Genomic DNA, 24,232 nt, shown 5'->3' with positions numbered 1-24,232 from the left:
CGAGACGTGGCCGCACGATCCGTTACAGTCATGCGGATAAGATGCCTGTCATCTCGACTGCTAGTAATACGAGGCCGTTGGGATCCACCACGGCGTTCCGTATTACCCTCCTGAACCCACCGATTCCATATTCTGCTAACAGTCATTGGATCTCGACCAACGCGAGCAGCAATGTCGCGATACGGTAAACCGCAATCACGATAGGCTGCAATCCGACCTTTATCAAAGTCGGAAACGTGATGGTACGCATATCTCCTGCTTACACGAGGCATCACAACAACGTTTCACCAGGCAACGCCGGTCAACTGCTGTTTGTGTATGAGAAATCGGTTGGAAACTTTCCTCATGTGAGCACGTTGTAGGTGCCGCCACCAGCGCCAACCTTGTGTGAATGCTCTGAAAAGCTAATCATTTACATATCACAGCATCTTCTTCCTGTCGGTTAAATTTCGCGTCAGTAACACGTCATCTTCGTGGTGTAGCAATTTTAATGGCCAGTAGTGTATATTTTTAATACATTCTACAGCGTCGTTGGCTGCCATCAGAAAATTATTGAAAATTCCACGACATGCCCCGTTGGGACATTCTGCGACAATGTGGCGATCGGTTTCCCTGGCTGCTTGACCTTCACATTTTGGAGATGGAGCCTTACCCAGTCTATAGAGAGAGTCAACGCGTCTACCATTATTGGTGCGTATTTTGTTAGTCGTTGCCCATATTTTGCACGATTGTAGGTATCGCTATCGGTTGTGATCAGCTGCACTTTCGCAGAAAAAAACAGACCTAGACTCGCTGAATTCTCAGGTTATGAGAATACAGTAATAGCATTTCAAACCCCTAATAGTACTGAAGTCGCCAGAGGTACGGGGATGCTGGAGTGGACGCTGTGAGACGGGGCACAGGGCAGCTCACGGCTGTGGAGAGACGCTGCGACTGTCCGTAGACATTTTATTTTCCTTAGCTCCAGGCATTACAGGTGTCCGTCGTCCCCACTCACGTCGGAGCCTACTCACTCGGCGGTTTGGTCGCTCTGCTTTGCTGAGGGCACAGCCCAGTTGCCCGTGGCCCAGTTGTGACAGACCCGGCGAGGCACGCTATCCCCAGCAGCCAACTCTTCCCCTGACGGCTACTGGGTGGACTCTGGTGACAAGTGGCACTCGCGCCACGCCGACGCGCTCCCCCTGATACTGGAGAGTTGATGTCTAATGTCCTCTGCAGCAGCCGGGATGCGACCCTCTTACCTCCGGGCATGAGTCGGCCGTGCTGCTCGAAGGCCTGGTCTGGCCCGCTACTGGATGGCTCTGGGTCCCTTGCGAGCTCAGAGGGTCGAACCGTGGTCCCGCCCCAGACTGGAACTGTGGTCATCCAAGAGATATGTGACACTAAAGATACTAGTATTACTTTATACTCGGCAGTAAGCATATATTTTGAGAATGTGCCTATTCAACTCACCAACTGACATACATTAGGTTAGCGCCAGTGCGCTGGATTCGAGGGCGGTTTGTGACAAGAGTTACTCCCAATCCCGCTGAGCACGCCGTTTTAGCAACTCTCGCACCCATGTCGGCCCTATGCGCTTTGCTATTTCACGTTGCACGAAGTTTTTATCAACAACCGCACGCCTGACTTACGGGTCAGCCGCAAATTCCCGCTAAAACTACCATATCCGTGACGCCGCTACACCACAGACGACTCATACCGTCATAGCATGGATATATAGGAATTATCTAATTTTAACAAAAAAATGGTTCAAATGGCTCTGAGCACTATGGGACTTAACCGCTGTGGTCATCAGTCCCCTAGAACTTAGAACTACTTGAACCTAAGGACATCACACACATCTATGCCCAAGGCAGGATTCGAACCTGCGACCGTAGCGGTCGCGCGGTTCCAGACTATAGCGCCTAGAACCGCTCGGCCACTCCGGCCGGCCTAATTTTAACAAACATACTTTGTAATGTGGTCAAGGGCACATTGGAGGTGTGTGCCCTTGCATTGTCTTGCATGAAATAACTATAGATTTATCGTTCGTTCTCTGAATAAAGGTTGCGGTATATTGTTCATTGTACATACACTATGTGATCAAAAGTATCCGGACACCTGCCTGAAAATGACCTTCAAGTTCGTGGCGCCCTCCATCGGTAATGCTGGAATTCAATATTGCGTTGGCCCATCCTTAGCCTTGATGACAGCTTCCACTCTCGCAGGCATACGTTCAGTCAGGTGCTGGTGGGTTTCTTGGGGAATGGCAGCCCATTCTTCACGGAGTGCTGCACTGAAGAGAGATATCGATGTCGGTCGGTGAGGCCTGGCACGAAGTCGGCGTTCCAAAACATCCCAAAGGTGTTCTGTGGGATTCAGGTCAGAACTCTGTGCAGGCCAGTCCATTACAGAGATTACCACACCGCCACAGGTCGTGCATTATGCACAGGTGCTCTGTCGTGTTGAAAGATGCAATCGCCATCCCCGAATTGCTCTTCAACAGTGGGAAGCAAGAAGGTGCTTAAAACATCAATGTAGGCCTGTGCTGTGATAGTGCCACGTTAAACAACAAGGGGTGCAAGCCCTCTCCGTGACAAACACGACCACACTATAACACCACCGCCACCGAATTTTACTGTTGAGACTACACTACCGGGTAATCGCCATACCCACACCCTGCCATCGGATCGCCACATTGTATACCGTGATTAGTCACTCCACACAACGTTTTTCCACTGTTCAATCGTCCAATGTTTACGCTCCTTACACCAGGCGTCGTTTGGCATTTACCAGAATGATGTGTGGCTTATGAGCAGCCGCTCGACCATGAAATCCTAGTTTGCTCACCTCCCACCTAACTGTCATAGTACTTGCAGTGGATCGTCATGCACTTTGGAATTCCTTTGTGATGGTCTGGATAGATGTCTGCCTATTACACATTACGACCTTCTTCAACAGTCAGTGGTCTTTCTCAGTCAACAGAAGAAGTCGGCCTGTACGCTTTTGTGCTGTAAGTGTCCCTTCACGTTTCCACTTCACTATCACATCGGAAACATAGGACCTATGGATGCTTAGGAGTGTGGAAATCTCGCGTACAGACGTATGACACAAGTGACACCCAATCACCTGACCACGTTCGAAGTCCGTGAGTTCCGCGGAGCGCCCCATTCTGCTCTCTCACAATGTCTAATGACTACTTAGGTGGCCTCTATGGAGTACCTGGCAGTAGGTGACAGCACAGTGCACCTAATATGAAAAACGTATGTTTTTTGGAGTTTCCGGATGCCTTTGATCACATAGTGTATTAGCAGGTATGATCTGGTGGAAAAAAGATCGGCCCACTAATTTGCATTGCACTAATTTCACACCGCACGTCATGCAGAGGTTCTTGATACAAGTGATGATAATTTTCTAGTCGAATGTTCAGCGTGTCCACACGTCCCCGATAAATGCGCTAACAGCAGTGACTTTCTGGTCAGATATTGTGCGGAGCGAAAACAAGATTCCCTAGAAAATACACAATGCATTTATGTTCGAATTTTCATACCCAAACGAAGAGTGGGAAATGGAGAAATCGGGTATCAGAATGACCAGCGTGTGGTCTAGTTTTGCAAAAAAGGTTTTAATTGCTTGAGAATAATCAGGATAATTAACAAAATTTTAATAGTAATTTAGGAAAAAATTTTTGGCTGAATTTTCGTAGCCGAACGAAGAACGGGAAACGCACAATTGGGATGACAAACTGACCAATCTGAGATCCAGTCTTACAAAAAGAGGTTTAATTGATTGAAAGCAATCAGGACCATTAAGAAATACTTGATTTCAGGAAAAATTGAAAAATTTCCGAACAGCTGGTGTTAGCTGCGTAAATGAAGTGTCAAAAAAATTCACGTCTTCAAGGCCTAGCTATTTTGCGTATAAAATTTACATTGGTGTAGAAATACTGAATTTTTTCTTTCAAGGTGAAAAAAATAAAATAAATATCAACTTACAGCATAAACTGAAACTTCTCTGCTTTCTCTTTATCTACATGCTCTCAATAATAATAAAATACCGAATGATTTTTAAATATGTTATATTTCCTGCTTTCTGAATAAAATTTGAAAATAAAAAAGTTTTCAAACACAGTCAATGTTTCCTGATATGATTTCACTGAAAGTACGGAAAAAATAGATAAACATTTGATGCGCTTCAGTTGCTTTACATAATGTGCATCATTCAAAGACAAGCTGCACGTTTATCTACACCTGCTTTACTTCTCACTCTTAGACAAATCGTATCACAAAGCATGGTTTTTTTTTCAGTTTCTAAAACTGAGGTTAAAGTAACACTCATGTGAAGAAAACGATAACGCCTTGTTCAGAGTTATTCTAAAGCCAGTAGTTTAATAGAGAACTCAATTTGTAATTACTAATTGATTACACTCAAATGTAGGTACAGAGGCTCTTCGATGATATCTTATTGATATTCCACGGATTTCATATTTTTGACATCCATGTGGAATAATCTCATGTTGCATGTGATGCTTTGAAGTGATCTAAGGCCAAAATTAGTGGGGGGAAAATAATACATTACATCGCAGAATAGCTAAGGTGAAATAATACCTTTATCATTGCCACGATGATTGCTGGTACCTCCTACAGGAGTTTCGAATAATAGTTTCTCTAGATGTGTACATCTACATCTACATCCATACTCCGCAAACCACCTGACGGTGCGTCGACTCTTTCTGCATCTCTCAAGAATTTCCTACATAATTTAATCCATGGAGTATAATTTACTATTCGATGAGTGTAATTTATGAATTAATGAGTTCAGATAGGGCAATTGCAACACCTTTTGTGCTACGGTAGCACAAGCAACTTCCGACGTAACCAATGAATTAAGTAAATTACTCACAGTCGGCAGACAGATAACCTAATTAATGTATAATTCCTTACGGACAGAAATACTCAGACTACACAGCAGCCATTGAAGTGAACTGTGAAACTGAATAATTGTGTTTTTCATATGTTGCAGAAATACCAAGACCACGATGTTGACGTAACACGAAAGGATGGCCTGATTCTCATACGGGAAATGGCGCTCGAGGTGAAGAACATGATGGACATCAAAATGCACGCGGTGATGGTGAGAATCTTTTGTAATTACGCATGTAACTTATAACTTGTAAAGTAGAATTACTTCACCAGTTATTTCATGTAGACTTTGTTATTCTGGACTTGATAAAGAAGCGTCTTTCCACGCACAAGACTGTCGAACGTGGCCAATAAGCTGTGCAATGACGATGAGCTTTCTTACAAAAAATACAGCGATCTCTATACAGAACAAAAACTAGACGGAGCCAGTAAAAAGGCTTTCGCGTTCTTGAGTATGGAATAATAATCATCTTCGTTTCATAATGCTATAAATCCGGGACGTCAGCTGCTTAATATTTTATTAGGGAGAATAAAGACTGTTCTCTTCCTGTTTTGTCTCCGCAGAGCACCATTGATTGTCTTTTGTTTATATGCTATCGATGAAGACTTAGAGTTTCTAAATTAATAGCATAAAGCAAAAAAAGTTAAGATGATATTTGAATATTCTTAAAAATATAACTACAGTATACAAACCGAAACTACGTTCTAGAAAAGGGACTTATTACCCTAGAATTTAGTCTTAGCGTCGTAATCTGTTCTCGATTCGTCTTTCCAAATATTTTTCATGTTCCTTGTGTCTAATTTACGAACTCATGGGGCTGTAGTACCCCCATATCTACAGGCTGAGTGATCTTTGAGCTTCGTAAAAGAGACTTGCGGAATGTCGATACTGTATGAACCAAATAAGGTGGGTCGGCACGGAAACGTGTGACACTCAGTGACGTGACAGATCGAAGCCGCTGTCTGCTACAACAGTAATCTGCTAGCCATGTGAAGTAAGTTCACAGGACAAAAAAATATAGTCCAGTGCGCACGCACGGATGACTCATAAAGTGTTTATAGATGATGCAGTGATCGAGCCACGTGCTCAACTGCTCGCGCACTGCCTCTACGTGAACATAAGGAAGTAGCGGTCAGCGAGACCTCAAGATGAGATTGTAGGTAAACGTAGGTAAATGTAAGGGCGTGACAGAGTGGCAAAAAGGGCAATAGTGTTTGGCCATGCCTGTAACTGTACAGTGTGTGAAGCTGCTCGATATGCTGATTTTTCGCGGCGGGCTGTTCAAACGCCGAGAATTCTTCCGGGTTGTATGGCCGCGGTCCATGGAACTTTTCTATCCCTGACGTTTCGTCCAAAGCTACGTTGGACGTCTTCGGAAGTGCTCCTGTTTGTGCTGAGTCTTGCCGACTGACGAGTCGGACGTCGAAGAACAGCCTAAATGGTTCAAATGGTTCTGAGCACTATGCGACTTAACTTCTGAGGTCATCAGTCGCCTAGAACTTAGAACTAATTAAACCTAAGTAACCTAAGGACATCACACACATCCATGCCCGAGGCAGGATTCGAACCTGCGACCGTAGCGGTCGCTCGGTTCCAGACTGTAGCGCCCAGAACCGCACAGCCACTCCGGCCGGCGAACAGCCTAAATACCGTGGAAAGTTGGCAGAGCTAAAAGGATTTGTGAGCTGGAATATCTGGACGCAGAGTTAAAACATCTAAATCAGGCTTTTGAGGAAAATGGGTACTCTAGTAAGTTTTGCGAGCGGATAACAGGAGGCCAAAGGACAACGATAGGACACAGCGATGGAAGGTTTCTTTACCCTTCATCAAAAAAGTAACGGATAAAATCGGCAAGATTTTAAGGAAACATAACGTTCGACCGGTTTTCAGACCAACTAAGAAAGTAGGCCAGACACTTCGTTCCGTCAAGGATGAACGTCCCCATCTGTCTGTAAGTGGTGCATACAAGATGCCGTGTACATGTGGTAGGATCTACGTTGTAACTACAAAGAGATGTGTGAATACACGGTTGAAGGAACATAAAAGTCTTTGCCGACTAGGGAAAACAGACAAGTCAGCCCTGGCGGAACATGCTCTTCAGTTGGGTGATCACGTAGTGAAATTTTCGGAAACTGAAGTTTTATGTACTATGACGAACTATTATCCACGGCTATATAGAGAAGCCATCGAAATATACAAACATGGGGATAATTTTAACAGAAAAGAAGAAGCTATGAAACTCAGCGATATATGGACAGTGGCGCTACAGAATCGATGAGAAGTTTTTATCTTTGGCGTACTATGATCGATTGTTATATTTTATCCTTGACAAGGTTTATCTCTGTTATCACGTGAAATCCAGACCACGCCCACTTTCCACCGTATTTAGGCTGTTCTTCGACTCGTCAGTCGGCAAGACTCAGCACAATCAGGAGCACCTCCGAAGATGTCCAACGTAGCATTGGACGAAAGGTCAGGGATAGAAGAGTTCCATGGACCGCGGCCATACAACCCGGAAGAATTCCTGGCAGCTGAAACATCCAGTCGTGAAAGCCTTCATTGTAAGACTGTTCACAGTGTCTACAAGCAGTGGTGCAACACATGTGGCCACGAAACACAACGTCAGTATTGTGCTCGGAAAAAAAGTCATGACTGAGACAGACCGGAGACGCGTTTCACAGGTTGTGAATCAAAATCGCTTCCAAACCCGACAAACTGCTGCAGACTGTGAATGATGGTCCATCCCCAACTGTTAGCGAGAGAACTGCAAAAAAGGAACATTTGGAGTTGGTCACCTTGCAAGAGACCATTGCTCACACAGGCACATACATAAAGCTGCGCCGACATCTGTGACCGAGCGGTTCTAGGAGCTTCAGTCCGGAACCGCGCTGCTGCTACGGTCGCAAGTTCGAATCCTGCCTCGGGCATGGATGTGTGTGATGTCCTTAGGTTAGTTAGGTTTAAGTAATTCTAAGGGACTGATGACCTCAGATGTTAAGTCCCATAGTGCTTAGAGCAATTTGAACATAAAGCTGCGCGTCTTCAGTGGGCTAGAAATCATCGAACAGGACAGTAACTGAATGGCGGAATGTTATGTGGTCTGAGAATCGCGTTTGTTGCTACATTCAGATGCCGCACGTCATTGATTGCACCGAACGTCAAATGAAGCATTTCATTCTCATTGTGTGCAAGGTGAGTTTCAAGCCAGAGATGGACTTGTGATATTTCGGGGCTGTATTTCTTATCATTAATTGGGCTCGCTCTCAGATGTGACCACTAACATTAACCGGCATGTTCATTTAAATATTCTGAATGATCAGGTGTTATCTTTTAGTCAACGTCTATATGATGGGTAAGCTATTGATACCACTGGTTTTCAAGACAGCATAGTTCGTCAGGGTAAAAGAGTATGTGACTGATTTCTGAACATTCCCCCACCCTATTATATCTCGATTGGCCTGCAAAATCCCCTGACTCGAACCCCATAGAAAATCTGCGAGACATGTTGGAACAGAGGGTAAGACGTAGACATCAGCACCCTCCCTCCCCAATTTGGTGGAACTGCGCGATCAAACCTTTAGCGAGTTGCACAACCTTCTGAACTCACTTTCAAACTTAAATGTTCAAATGTGTGTGAATTCCTAAGGGACCAAACTGCTGAGATCATCGGTCCCTAGACTTACACATTATTTAAATTAACCCGCCTCCAGCGGGTGGGGCCGCACTATTCGTAACACACACGCCCATGCCCTCCAGTGGGAGGGGCCGCACTATTTGGGACACACACACACACACACACCCATGCCCTTGGTGAAAGGGGCCACAGTATTCGTGATTCACACACAATCATGCCCACTGGCAGGAGGGGCAGCACTATTCGTGAGACACACACACAGACGCACATACACACACACATACACACATACACTCACTCTCTCTCTCTCTCTCTCTCTCTCTCTCTCTCTCTCTCTCTCACACACACACACACACACACACACACACACACACACACACATGCCCTTCAGTGGGAGGGCCGCTCTACTCGTGACACACCCACCCACCCAAACACACACACACACACACATGCCCTCTGGTGGGAGGGGCTGCACTATTCGTGACACACACAAGCACACACACACATGCCCTCCAGTGGGAGGGGCCACGTTATTCGTGACATGGCGCCTATAACTATGAGATTCCTTCCCGTTCCATTCCCGCTTGAAGTGCGGGGCAAATGATTGTTTAATTGCCCCTTTGCACACTGTAATTAGTCTAAACTTGTCTTCGTGTGCGCTAAGAGAATGATACATACGGCTGTATAGTAGACTCAGAGATTACTCACTTAAAACTAATTCTTGAACATTTTAACAGGCCTTCCTGGGATGGTTAACATCTATCTTTAAGCGTCTGTCAGTTCAGACTTTCCAGCCTAGCCATGAGCGTCTAACAAACATGCGGCCGTTCTGGTTTTGGGTATAGTCCTTGTCACTCTGTGATGTGTCCGTTAGGCATACAGTATTTTAATAGCAGCGAAGCAGGATAGCAAAGCGAACACAGCTGGGTGACATTACGTTTAGTCAGATGACGGCAGATTACAGGTCGGCCAGACACGGAGAGCTGTGGGCAACGAGTTGAATGTCACCTGTAGTGTGATTTCACAAATATATAGAAAACTACAGAAGGGGGGGAAAACAGCATTCAACTGCAGTACAGTTCTACAACTCATCGCCAAATGCTTTATCTTGCCTTCAGTTATCTAAGCCGTCCGTTAGTATCCACCCTAGATACAGACTCCGGATTACGCATCACACATCAAATAGTGTTTTATCGGTTTCAGGAAGTAGGGTTGCTGTATATGCTAGGTGAGTCACACGCTGCAGTCCCTTCAACAGGGGCACCGCAAGACTCAGAGCATTCAATATCTACATTTACGTATACAACTACATTCCACAAACGACCTTATGGTGTATGGCGGAGGGTACTTTGTGTACCACTTTCACTTCCACCTTTTCCTGTTCCACATGCGAATTTTTCTTGGAAAGACCGTTTGCTGGTAAGCCCCCACATGTGCTCGAATTTCTCTTCATGGTCTTTTCGCGAGATGTACTTACCAGGAAGCAATATATGGTTGACTTATTGAAACTAACGCTCTTGGAACAGTAATCTACACCGTTAGTCCAGTCAACGAAAGAGAATTACGGGAGAAGATATGTGAACTCACAAATTATTGTACAGTGGTGGGGGAGGTGGGGCTGAGTGTAATTAACATACTAAAAATTCTGATCGGGGTGTGAAAGTAGGGGTGATGGGGGGGTGGAGTGATTTTAAAGCTCTCTTTTTCCCGTTTTTCTTTAATATCTTGAAAACAGCTGCTTCTAGCGAAAAATTTTTCCAGTAGATAATTAAACTAAATTAAATTTCGTACAAAAAAGTCCTGTTCATTTTTGCTCTAGGACTAACAGTTTCTCCGTTGCGGACGATAGAAAGAAATTCTCAGATTATTAAAAATAGTGTCTTAATGGTACATTGTGAAACAACATTGGTTAAGAACAAATGTTAAATGTTTGCGCCACTTCTAAATGCAGTAGAATTTTGTTAAGGCATAAATTGTGTTCTGCTGATGTTACTGGGTGGAAAAGCTGGGTTGGAGGTTAGAAGCGTGACGGTACGAAGGTGGTCGGCTCACAGAGTGAGCCGGCAGTTCCCCATTCTCTCTACCACACTACGCCACTCAAAGCAGCTACAGGATATTTCACAAATATATAATGTCCTTCCGCAGCTCACCTTGTGAATCATTGGCGATACAGTGCACAGACTCTCTCGGGGGAGGGTATTTGCTTTCCACAAAGTGTGTTATCAGCACATTGAACGCAGATATGAGTTACTAATAATACTAAAGAAAAAAAAGGCATATGGGGAGATCCTACGCAAATCTGTGCTACACTGCTACGGGAGAAACTGATCCTTTAGCCATCCTGCATGACAGCTGTAGTATTCTCCTTGGAAATGCGATTTCCCCTACTTCGACCGCTGCTCGCTTTTCAGTTTTCAGATAGCCTGAATCTCCAGAGCATTTCCTGTCCAGTTCTCCTATGTAAGTAGATAAAATAAATTCATTGTTTATACAATCGGTCTATTTTCAGTTTATTAAGTGAGTACTTACTGTAGTTGTTATGTGTGCTTTTATGTAAAATACGTTTCTATAAACAATGACTGAGAATTCCTTAACTTGTATGTGTGATACCAATGATCTATGTGGTGTTGATGGGAAAGGGACTGGATTGGTAAATTGGCATCTTGCTGCTGTCTGTCGTTCACAGCATATTTTGAAGCCATGTAACCATTTTGTGGTCACTTAGTGATGAGTTAATAAACAGCCAGAAGATTACTGTGCCGGCCGTGGTGGTCTCTTGGTTCTAGGCGCGCAGTCCGGAACCGCGCGACTGCTACGGTCGCAGGTTCGAATCCTGCCTCGGGCATGGATGTGTGTGTTGTCCTTAGGTTAGTTAGGTTTAAGTAGTTCTAAGTTCTAGGGGACTAATGACCACAGCTGTTAAGTCCCATAGTGCTCAGAGCCATTTGAACCATTTGATTACTGCATTTCTTTCACGATTAATTGTGTAGCTTATACAGTGCATAAACCTCTTTAATTCAGGAATTTCGGGCACTTGCAAAAATGGCTGCACTGAGTGGAGCCACTTCCCGCACAGTCAAAGTATATCTTGCAAGGTGGTTTTCAGTATGTCTGACGGAATAGGACTCATCATGTTAAAACTCAGAACAGTAATCTGTTTTAATGCATTGCTTTATTTGTATTGAAATGGCTAAAGCTCTGTAACACCTACGTGACCTACTTCTGTTGCAGATAGAGCCAATTTATGGCTGTGGGTCTCTTCAGATGTTGGGAGAGCTGAGGCTCAGGAATTGTATTTCATACCCTGAAGCTGCTAAAAAGTATTACAGCCATTGATAGTGGACGCAATGAAATCGACATTGCCGATCGAATACATACTGAGAGCATGTTACGCATAGGACAGGCTCCTCAGTGCGGTAGACGGTTGACAGTTCCAGCTGATGAGCGCTTTTTGCGTAATAACTCATTTAACAACGAGAAATAAATATTCAGTAAACTGAGAATAACTTCGCTTTATACACACGAGCTCAGTAAAACAATTTTGTCTGCTCACGTGAGAGAAATGGACGGTAAGCGCTCTGGAGAGCACATCCCAGCCACCTTCCTTCCCTAACGCTTCCAACCTCCAACCCTGCTCCCCCCCCCCCCCCCCGCCCCCCTTTCCTCGCATAACACAATTTACCCCTCCACACGGTCCTACTGCACTTACAAGTGGTACAAACATTTAATATTTGTTCTTAACCCATCTTTTTTAACAATATACATTAATTTTGTACCATTAAGACATATTCCAATAATCTGCGATCTTTTAATCCACCACGAAGTGGAAACTATAAGTCCTAGACAAAAATGAGTATGGCCCTTTTTTGTAGGAAATTTAATGTAGTTCATTTTTATACTGGGAAACATTTTCCAGCTCAGGATTTTTGGTATGTTGTTCACGACACTCCCCATAACACTGCACAAAAATTTTCGACTATACCAATGTATTACCCCAGTCGACGTTTTTGGCCCTTCATTGACTGGATTACATGATGCACAAACTCTCTGTTGCAACATCTGCGATTGCCCAGTGATGCTTCCACGTTTACCAAATGAACCTGTAACAAAAGGCGCTGCTCTTCTCTGAATCGTCTGTATTTCCTCTATCAATACTATCTGCTACAGATCCCAGACTGACGGCCAAAATTCATGTACTGATCACACAAGGAGTTTGTAAGCTACCTCCTTTGTTGGTAAACTACACTTCCTTGATGTAAGTCTTAGTCTTGCATCTCTCTTATTTCTTACGGGTTTTATGTTGTCATTCCACTTTACATCGCTCCGTACACATACTGTAACGTATGCGGCTGCTTACATTGATTATTCTGCAATCGTGGACTAATGACCTCAGAAGTTAAGTCCCATAGTGCTCAGAGCCATTTGAACCATTTTGCAATCGTGAAGTAATTAAATAATGGGTCCTTCTGCCTATTTATGGTCAGTAAGTTACATTTGTTTATGTCGAAAATGAATTGCGAATCCCTCCATTTCGCTTTAATTTTCTACCGTTGCGAGTTCTCGGTACACAACAACATCGTCCGTAAAAAGTTTGATGGGAATTCCAATATTATCTACTGAGTCATTTGTATACATTGTGAAAATAAATGGTCCTGTAACACTCTCTTGGACTACACCCGATGTTACCTTCAACTCCCAAGAATTCTCTCAGCTAAGAACGACATGCTATCTTATGTTTGCTAGGATAATCTGATATTCAATGGGGCTGCATCTTGTTAGGGGCACCTATTTCAAATGGCTCAAATGGTTCAACTGTACGCTTTTGTGCTGTCCGTGCCGCTTCACGTACCCACTTCACTATCACATCGGGAACAGTGGACTTAGGGATGTTTAGAGCGTGGAAATCTCGCGTACAGACGTATGACCAAGTGACACCCAATTACCTGACCACGTTCGAAGTCCGTGAGTTACGCGGAGCGCCCCATTCTGATCTTCAAAAATGGCTCTAAGCACTATGGGACTTAACATCTGAGGTCATCACTCCCCTAGACTTAGAACTATTTAAACCTAACTAACCTAAGGACATCGCACACATCCATGTCCGAGGCAGGATTCGAACTTACGACCATAGCAGCAGCGCGGTTCCGGACTGAAGCGCCTAGAACCGCTCGGTCACAGTGGGTCGGCGGCACGTATTTCTTAAGGAATTAGTGACGTTAGCAGTTTTTGAGGATGACAAACTGCAATTAACTTCTAAATAATTTGACGTGTGAGATATTATGTACACTCAGTATTCTGAAAACATGTACAATAAAATTCTCATACACATGAGAACCATGCACTGACACTAATGTAAAGGACGATCTGCAGTGCTATACAGGGTGGTCATAAAGTGTCTGAAAACCTTGTAAGGTTGTAGCAGGGTAGGTTGTGCTGCGAAATAAGTCTTAAGAGAAAAATTGGATACTTTATGCCGTTTCTGAGTTTTAGCATTTAAGTTAGCCAATCATTCCGTTGCGCGCTCAAGTTCAAACGGCCCTCTAGGTTCAATGAGAGTCAGTTGCTTTCATGGCATAGATGGTAGCGCACGAGACTGCCTAGTCCTTAGCTCTGGTTGGATATTTACTACCGTCCGTTGTTTCGATTTTAGGAAACCAAATGAAGAACACATTTGGCGTCACCGGTCCGATTGAATTTGCACGCGCAACGGCCTGATTGGCTAACTTCCATGCGAATGAACTCGGAAACAGCGCAATGTATCGATTTTTTTTCTAGACAGTTATTTCTCAGCACAGCCTCCCCTGCAACACCCTTACAGGCTTTTCAGACTGTTTCTAACCACCTAGTGTATAGCGTGTTTCAGAAGGAATAGCGAAATTTTGTTAGGCAGTAGTACAGACAAATTCAAATAAAATATTCGATGTGTGTCCAAGTTTTGTTGGTTACACAAATACAGATGATCACAGGCATAAATTTTCAGTTTGCATGTTGGTACTACCGCAGACTAGTGAGTTTCTTTATCGAGTATCTTCTTTTTAAGTACACGTTGTGAAGTTGTCCTTGAGTTTACATATCTGAGTTTTTCATCTGTGATTGGGACTTTTTGCCCAATTCTACTTCACTTTTAAGCATGCCGCGCTGATTAACAAATGCTGAGGTGGCTGACAAGTGTTCGTGTATGAGCTTAGTAATGGATACGCTGCTTCTGCTGCTTGTAGAAAATACAGCAAGCGCTTTCCTAACCGCGGAGTACCAGATCCATACGTATTTATTTATGTTTTCACTAAACTGCATAAGACTGGTGCAGTACCCAGCAGCCATATTTCATCTTATTAAGTTAGTAGAAAGTAATTCTTCAACAATCACATGCTGAATTTCTACATGTATCTGTGGTTCACGTACAGTAATATGGCAGACATATATTCACGGTGTAAGGGTACTGTACCCTTACATAATGACAAATTACATGAACAGTAAACGTTAACAGACAATTGTTATTAATGTGTCACATTTAGCCATGCTATTTCAATGGGAAATTACAGCATTGGGTTTTCATGTTGCCATGTTATTTCAGTGAGATTATGCAGGGTGCACAAGAACTTGTGATTAACCTGACTTATCTTGTTGCTGATTAGTTATTGAATCAGCTAATGATATACTTTGACTTTAATGCAGTGTAATTAAGTGATACTAACAGTCACTTCTTAAACGCCATTTCCCATTTACAAATATAAAAAAATATTGTAAACAGGGACTCAAATGAGAATTATTCTTAATGAATTAAGGTTCTGCGATAACAAGCAAATAGTTTTGACTAATTACTGCAGTTTCATAATTTTAAATTTTTCATTTTTTCCTTATTTGTCTTTCTACATATTTTTAAACTTTAATATTCAAATCTAAAGTCGCTATTATATTTTATCATATTAAAGTGTTATTTTGGTGGGGATATGGAAGGGTACAGTACCCTTACATCCCTGTATCCTTACATAGTATCGATCTCGCGATCTATGCAGCGGTCATAAACTAAAGCAAAGACTGCAGTGCAGTCAACAATGTGCGAGTGGATGAGCGAGAGTTGAGTGTTAGCGTCCGTGAGTGGAAGTCGGATGTGCGAGAGGCGAGAGACGGTTGATCGGTAGCGAGGCCGGGAATCGGTGGCAGAATGTAGATGTAATGGCACACAGTATTTGATTTCTGTTGAGTGTTTATAAATGTTGGGTTACAAGAGGATGTTTTAATTAATAAAATCGAGTATTTGACAAAGGACATGTTATCAAAATAACTCTGAGCGCTATGGGACTTAACTTCTGAGGTCATCAGTCCCCTAGAAATTAGAACTACTTAAACCTAACTAACCCAAGGGCATCACACACATCCATGCCCGAGGTAGGATTCGAGCCTGCGACCGTAGCGGTCGCGCGGTTCCAGACTGTAGCGCCTAGAACCGCTCGGCCACCCCGGCCGGCGGACATGTTATCATTTAGTAGTTTTCCTTAGATTTCACATGAATAGTAGGGCACGACAATGAGTTTTATGAAAAGGAGCTATTACTTGTTATGCTAAATTAATTAAATATAACTTCATCTTCAGCGTATGCGAATAATAAAGTTCGGTGCGAAACTGGGGGAGGGGGGGGGGGCGGTATAACGGCCCCTGACTTTATCATTTACAGCGGGTTCATCACAAGAAGGATATACGGATATGAATGCACATTGGAACTCTGTCATTTACTAACTGCAAATCACTGGCAATCTTATTAATACTGTTTACTGATGAAACCACTTTCACTCGTCACGATATCAATACCGTAACGCTTGTAGCTCACGTCGGTCGTCCGACAAAAAACCGCATGCCTTTGTAGAGACACATTTTCATAACGCTTCTCTGTAAATGTGTGATGAGGTATGAGAGACAGTTGACTGGGCCTGTTATGTTAACCGCATCGTCACACAGGACTCCGTTATCTAGATTTTCTTGAGAGCTAGCTTTCGCCGTTATTGGAAGAGGATCGTTCGGCTACAGACCTTTGTATAGTCTAGTCGTCAGGAGACACATCTTCTAAACGTAACGCTCCCTGGAAGATGGATCAGCATAAATGATCGCGTTTCTTGGCCACCAAAGTCGTCGGACCTTAATCCTTTGCGTTTATGCCTGTTGACTGCAAAGTCTACAAACAAAAAGTAACAACAAGAATTATAGAACGGAAGAACGGATTATGAACAGTGCTCCCTCCCCCCCCCCCCCCCCATGAAAAGAAGCACCAAGACACCGTCGGAAAAGCTACAAATGGTTCGAATGGCTCTGAGCACTATGGGACGTAACTTCGGTGGTCATCAGTTCCCTAGAACTTAGAACTACTTAAACCTAACCAACCTAAGGACATCACACACATCCATGCCCGAGGCAGGATTCGAACCTGCGACCGTAGCGGTAGCGCGGTTCCAGACTGAAGCTCCTAGAACCTCTCGGCAACATGGACCAGCCATAAAAGCTACAGGTAGTATTGGTTAGAGAACTGGACAGTGCATTAATGCCGAAGGTGTAATTAATGAAAATCAACTTTGCACTTAATCATTTGCCTTCTCTGTTTGTCTGGGTACATTCTGAAAGCTGTATCTGTGTAACCAGTAACAGATGGACACATGTAATATGGAATGTTTTGTGTGAGTCAATCTATACTACTATCTCCTAAAATACACTCCTGGAAATGGAAAAAAGAACACATTGACACCGGTGTGTCAGACCCACCATACTTGCTCCGGACACTGCGAGAGGGCTGTACAAGCAATGATCACACGCACGGCACAGTGGACACACCAGGATCCGCGGTGTTGGCCGTCGAATGGCGCTAGCTGCGCAGCATTTGTGCACCGCCGCCGTCAGTGTCAGCCAGTTTGCCGTGGCATACGGAGCTCCATCGCAGTCTTTAACACTGGTAGCATGCCGCGACAGCGTGGACGTGAACCGTATGTGCAGTTGACGGACTTTGAGCGAAGGCGTATAGTGGGCATGCGGGAGGCCGGGTGGACGTACCGCCGAATTGCTCAACACGTGGGGCGTGAGGTCTCCACAGTACATCGATGTTGTCGCCAGTGGTCGGCGGAAGGTGCACGTGCCCGTCGACCTGGGACCGGACCGCAGCGACGCACGGATGCACGCCAAGACCGTAGGATCCTACGCAGTGCCGTAGGGGACCGCACCGCCACTTCCCAGCAAATTAGGGACACTGTTGCTCCTGGGGTATCGGCGAGGACCATTCGCAACCGTCTCCATGAAGCTGGGCTACGGTCCCGCACACCGTTAGGCCGTCTTCCGCTCACGCCCCAACATAGTGCAGCCCGCCTCCAGTGGTGTCGCGACAGGCGTGAATGGAGGGACGAATGGAGACGTGTCGTCTTCAGCGATGAGAGTCGCTTCTGCCTTGGTGCCAATGATGGTCGTATGCGTGTTTGGCGCCGTGCAGGTGAGCGCCACAATCAGGACTGCATACGACCGAGGCACACAGGGCCAACACCCGGCATCATGGTGTGGGGAGCGATCTCCTACACTGGCCGTACACCACTGGTGATCGTCGAGGGGACACTGAATAGTGCACGGTACATCCAAACCGTCATCGAACCCATCGTTCTACCATTCCTAGACCGGCAAGGGAACTTGCTGTTCCAACAGGACAATGCACGTCCGCATGTATCCCGTGCCACCCAACGTGCTCTAGAAGGTGTAAGTCAACTACCCTGGTCAGCAAGATCTCCGGATCTGTCCCCCATTGAGCATGTTTGGGACTGGATGAAGCGTCGTCTCACGCGGTCTGCACGTCCAGCACGAACGCTGGTCCAACTGAGGCGCCAGGTGGAAATGGCATGGCAAGCCGTTCCACAGGACTACATCCAGCATCTCTACGATCGTCTCCATGGGAGAATAGCAGCCTGCATTGCAGCGAAAGGTGGATATACACTGTACTAGTGCCGACATTGTGCATGCTCTGTTGCCTGTGTCTATGTGCCTGTGTTTCTGTCAGTGTGATCATGTGATGTATCTGACCCCAGGAATGTGTCAATAAAGTTTCCCCTTCCTGGGGCAATGAATTCACGGTGTTCTTATTTCAATTGCCAGGAGTGTATTTAGTATTCCTCTTGGAACACCTTGAACACGAAGGGGCAAGAAAAATGGGTCGAACGAGCGGATACCACTGGACGACTATGTGGGACAGCATTGACGGAGGAGGAAAAGACTTACAGTTACTTCCAACAGGATGGAGCAACTGGCCACATAACCGGCCGAACTTTGGAGCACGTTTACGCAATCTTCATGCCTGACCGAGTTGTTAGTAAAAGTTAGTCTGGTCGGGGCACTAGCTGACCACCCGCGTCATCTCATCTGTCAATGGGTGATTACTTTGTGCGGGGAGCCCTCAAGCCTAAGGTGTATCGCAGCAACTCTCATAACCTACAACAACTGCAGCACAACATTTTGGGTGAGACTGCAGCAATTCCAGCAGTCCAGCTTCGATCCGCCTTCAGCAAATTGCTGATCAGGGGCCAAAAGTGTGAAGAGAGAAAGAATGGTCTCTTTCAACATGTGCTATAATCAGATTATTACTGTATTTCCTTTTTTTTTTTTTGCTGTGTTTCTTTGTACCCTGGAACCCCGTGCTCCGGTCCACTTTTATTTGTCCCAGCCTGCATATCAGATCCGATATTAAAAAAAAAAAAAGGAGCCAGACACTACTGTCACATGATAATGGTTGTAAGTGACGAAATTATGACTAAAATACACTACCCCACAAAAAAAGGAACACAGCTAGAAGATATGGTCGAATGTTAATGCAACTTGTTACATTAACACACCATCAACTGGTTGTAAATGATTATAATTATGGAGAGGCCACCAGAGTGCATTAGTGATCGTCGTATTTAGTATTGTTACTAGGCCAAGTTGGGTGTGTAAGAACCGTGGACTGCTTCATATATTGAGTAATCACTGTGAAGGACGCGCATATGTCGCACAAACGTGTGAGACAGCATTATCAGCAAAGGTCAGAGTTTGAAGCAGACTCATTGTGGGTCTGTTTTCGGATATCTAGATTTGTGGGTCATTCGGATGTGACAGTGGGCCCATGATGGACTGCAAAGGTACTTGAGAGAAGGTATACCCGTCTTCAAGGTTCATTTCGACCACGTCTGACCAACACAAGACAAGGGATGATCACGTATTGACTATTGCGCACCAAGCGCATCGTAACCATTTCACGTCTGCGTCTGCCTTACGAGAGCAAGTAATGGACTTCCTGCAACATTCTGTGTCATCTTGCAACAGTGGGCGGACACTAGCAGTAGACGGGCTTGGGAATTACCGTCCCATGTGCAGACTGCACACCAGAAACGGCTGTGTTTGGATTGGCGCAGAAAGCTTGGATTAATGGTGTCATATTGTGTTCATCAAAGAACAGTGGTTCTAAGCTACCGCTACGATAATCGTCGACGAGTATGGCCGCGACCTGGGAAGAGATCCTACTCTTCCAAAGTTTTGGAGGGGCACAGTGATGTTACTGGTGAGGTCACCGTGTAGGTTGTCGACGGGTCATGGTAGGAAGTGATTGGAGGAACTCTGAAGGCACAACGATACATGACAGACGTCCTGCATTCTGCTGGCCGGGGTGGCCGAGCGGTTCTAGGCGCTTCAGTCTGGAACCGCGCGACCGCTACGGTCGCAGTTTCGAATCCTGCCTCGGGCATGGGTGTGTGTGATGTCCATAGGTTAGTTAGATTTAAATAGTTATAAGTTCTAGGGGACTGATGACCTCAGACATTAAGTCCCCTGGTGCTTAGAGCCATTTGAACCATTTTTGAAGACAAGACGGATTTTACCTTCATGGAAAAATGTTTGCGGTTGGCTACAGAACCATGAATGTGCCTAGGCTTGCACCTGCTCAGAGCCATTTGAACCATTTTTTCGTCCTGCATTCTCATGTATTAACTGTCATGCGACAGTATCGTGCTACCATTTTTCAACATGAAAATGCCAGTCTACACAAGGCACGTGTCTCTGTAAATGCTGTGCATGATGCTGAGATAATCCCATGGTCTACAATATCTCCAGACCTGTCCCCGACAGAAAATTTTGGGACCAGCTGGGATGTCAACACCGTCCCATTGCCAGTGTCCAGGATATCAAAGACCAGTTACAACAGTTGTTGGTCAGCTTGCCTCACGAAGGAAAACAAAGGCTTTATGGCATCTTCCGCAACCGAATCAGTGCATCCATCCACGCCAGGAGGGCACATAGTCATAAGTGTGGTCATCCTGCCAATTTTATGTAAATTTGACTTTATTTTGTAATCACATACCCTCTGAAAGCGTAAAGTTTCATTCCGTTTCCTCCTCCCCTCCTGGGTGGTTAGCTTTTATTTATCAGGTAGTGTACTTTATGACAAACGTGCAAACTGCTTCGTTACAATGAGAAAAATTTTCATTACTGTTTGAACACCACAGTATTTTGCTGTGCGCAGCCCTTTTACCCCTGCCTTACTCTGACCTTCGAACTTATCCAGCTGGTTACGGGGAAGGAGGACAGGGAACAGTTTAACGAGGGCTCCGAACAACGGCGCACGTTAACAGAGGTGACGGATCCGACGAGAGGCAGTAAACTCCCAGGACGCATGGAGTATTGAGCCCTGCACTTCTGCATTTGTCATCTGGCGTTTTCCCATTTCTTTACTTTTTATTTGCACTACTCTTTGTACAACGTAATTTCGTCTTTATACCACTGACTTTTTTCTGAGTTACTGTTTATACAATATTATACTAACAGAATGTAGGAGGTCGGAGATGAGGTACCGGCAGAATTAAAGCTATGGGGATGGGTCCTGAGTCGTGCTCGGTTAGTTCAGTAGCTTTCTCTTGAAAGGCAAAGGTCCCTGGTTGGAGTGACGGTCCGTCACACAATTTTCATTTGTCAGGAAGTTTAATATTACATAAGATTACCAATAAGCTTTTTACACCACACAATAACAAGTAACTGTAGCATTCGTACAGTAAGGACTTGTATACAGTCGTAAATAATTACCTATGAAAAGTAATTCATATTCGCGTAATTGGGAGTCATCTGTTCTGTCACTTTTAAGCAGTGGCATCTTTGTATCTCCTTTTCCCCCTCTTCCGCGTCCTGAAGATCCTTTTCCTATGTATCTGACCGCTAAATAATTAGTTCTCGATGTTTTCTCTGTGATGTTGACAGTAAATGCCGGCTGCATAAAAAGTCTCAGACAGCGATTTTCAGTCTCGTCTTCCTTGTCTGGTTCTGCCTTTAGCGTCTTCTCTCCAATAAATGAACGAATCAGATTCCCTATAGTATTTTAGAGCACATCTTATTCCTGTTCCTTATAGTGTTTTAAATAGTTTTCGTAATTAAAATTATTGCGAGCCTGAAACAAACATAAACTGAATTAAAATTAAAGTTTAGTACAGTACAAATCTGCTGCTTCATCTAATAGCTGTTGCTCCGTATGTCTCCTTTTATACAATCATCCATTTTTTAATATTGGCACAGGTAAATTTTGCAGTAGACAAAAATTATGCGTCCGCTTGTACTTTACGAATTGCACCCACTGAAGAACCGAAACTCATTTTTGCAGAGCTGGACGTCACTTATACATAAAAGTACTCGTCCGTAATAGACTCATTTTGTCTACTCCGCAATCTATCAGGTTTCCTGTTTGATGTGTGGATTTATAGGTCTTCCAGGAAGTCCAGATAAGGTCCTTTATCGGCTGTTTGAAAGAGCCTTATCTTCATCAATGTTGTAATGTTATGATTCTCCAAACCGAAATATGTCTTGTTACAAGCATACGTGCCCTCTTTGAAAAACTTCAGAGGATATCTTCGAATCTGGCCTCTGTTATGTTTCGCGAAGTTACCTCAGGTAATACTGAAAACGACGGAAAAAGAAAACACAGCCTTTCTCATCTTGAGAACCTGAAGCTAAATTTCAAATTTGCTATAGTTCTGAACGCAATCGTCAGTCGTTCTACGCTCCGTTTTATGAATTGTAGTTTCATTTTGAAAATACAAAAATCTTGTAGACAGACAGCTTGAAAACTACACACCAAACAGGAAGGAGATGGATAGCTAGCTGAAAGAACAGTATTCGTTTATTCCGGACGCGTACCTCAATGTACACAATCACCTCCAGCTCCGCATCGATACTGAACAGCCTCGACACGCCTAGGTCAAAAGAGTATATTGTACACTCCTGGAAATTGAAATAAGAACACCGTGAATTCATTGTCCCAGGAAGGGGAAACTTTATTGACACATTCCTGGGGTCAGATACATCACATGATAACACTGACAGAACCACAGGCACATAGACACAGGCAACAGAGCATGCACAATGTCGGCACTAGTACAGTGTATATCCACCTTTCGCAGCAATGCAGGCTGCTATTCTCCCATGGAGACGATCGTAGAAATGCTGGATGTAGTCCTGTGGAACGGCTTGCCATGCCATTTCCACCTGGCGCCTCAGTTGGACCAGTGTTCGTGCTGGACGTGCAGACCGCGTGAGACGACGCTTCATCCAGTTCCAAACATGCTCAATGGGGGACAGATCCGGAGATCTTGCTGGCCAGGGTAGTTGACTTACACCTTCTAGAGCACGTTGGGTGGTACGGGATACATGCGGACGTGCATTGTCCTGTTGGAACAGCAAGTTCCCTTGCCGGTCTAGGAATGGTAGAACGATGGGTTCGATGACGGTTTGGATGTACCGTGCACTATTCAGTGTCCCCTCGACGATCACCAGAGGTGTACGGCCAGTGTAGGAGATCGCTCCCCACACCATTATGCCGGGTGTTGGCCCTGTGTGCCTCGGTCGTATGCAGTCCTGATTGTGGCGCTCACCTGCACGGCGCCAAACACGCATACGACCATCATTGGCACCAAGGCAGAAGCGACTCTCATCGCTGAAGACGACACGTCTCCATTCGTCCCTCCATTCACGCCTGTCGCGACACCACTGGAGGCGGGCTGCACGATGTCGGGGCGTGAGCGGAAGACGGCCTAACGGTGTGCGGGACCGTAGCCCAGCTTCATGGAGACGGTTGCGAATGGTCCTCGCCGATACCGCAGGAGCAACTGTGTCCCTAATTTGCTGGGAAGTGGCGGTGCGGTCCCCTACGGCACTGCGTAGGATCCTACGGTCTAGGCGTGCATTCGTGCGTCGCTGCGGTCCGGTCCCAGGTCGACGGGCACGTGCACCTTCCGCCGACCACTGGCGACAACATCGATGTACTGTGGAGACCTCACGCCCCACGTGTTGAGCAATTCGGCGGTACGTCCACCCGGCCTCCCGCATGCCCACTATACGCCCTCGCTCAAAGTCCGTTAACTGCACATACGGTTCACGTCCACGCTGTCGCGGCATGCTACCAGTGTTAAAGACTGCGATGGAGCTCCGTATGCCACGGCAAACTGGCTGACACTGACGGCGGCGGTGCACAAATGCTGCGCAGCTAGCGCCATTCGACGGCCAACACCGCGGTTCCTGGTGTGTCCACTGTGCCGTGCGTGTGATCATTGCTTGTACAGCCCTCTCGCAGTGTCCGGAGCAAGTATGGTGGGTCTGACGCACCGGTGTCAATGTGTTCTTTTTTCCATTTCCAGGAATGTATTTTGGAGTACTTGCACACAAAAA

General features: G+C 45.2%; 1 protein-coding gene across 1 annotated transcript in view; it reads left to right on the top strand.

The window, feature by feature from the left end:
* LOC124613049 (voltage-dependent calcium channel subunit alpha-2/delta-3) overlaps window positions 1–24,232 on the top strand; it is a 622,965-nt gene that overhangs the window by 130,354 nt on the left and 468,379 nt on the right. Inside the window, exon 2 of the mRNA XM_047141624.1 lies at window positions 5,002–5,112. Coding sequence (XP_046997580.1) covers window positions 5,002–5,112 — 111 coding nt within the window. The remainder of the gene's footprint in view (window positions 1–5,001; window positions 5,113–24,232) is intronic.

The sequence above is a fragment of the Schistocerca americana genome, chromosome 4 (genome assembly GCF_021461395.2).
Source record: "Schistocerca americana isolate TAMUIC-IGC-003095 chromosome 4, iqSchAmer2.1, whole genome shotgun sequence".
Classification (NCBI taxonomy): Eukaryota; Metazoa; Arthropoda; class Insecta; order Orthoptera; family Acrididae; genus Schistocerca; species Schistocerca americana.
Note: the sequence above shows the minus strand (reverse complement) of the source record. Positions and strands in the feature narration are given on the sequence as shown.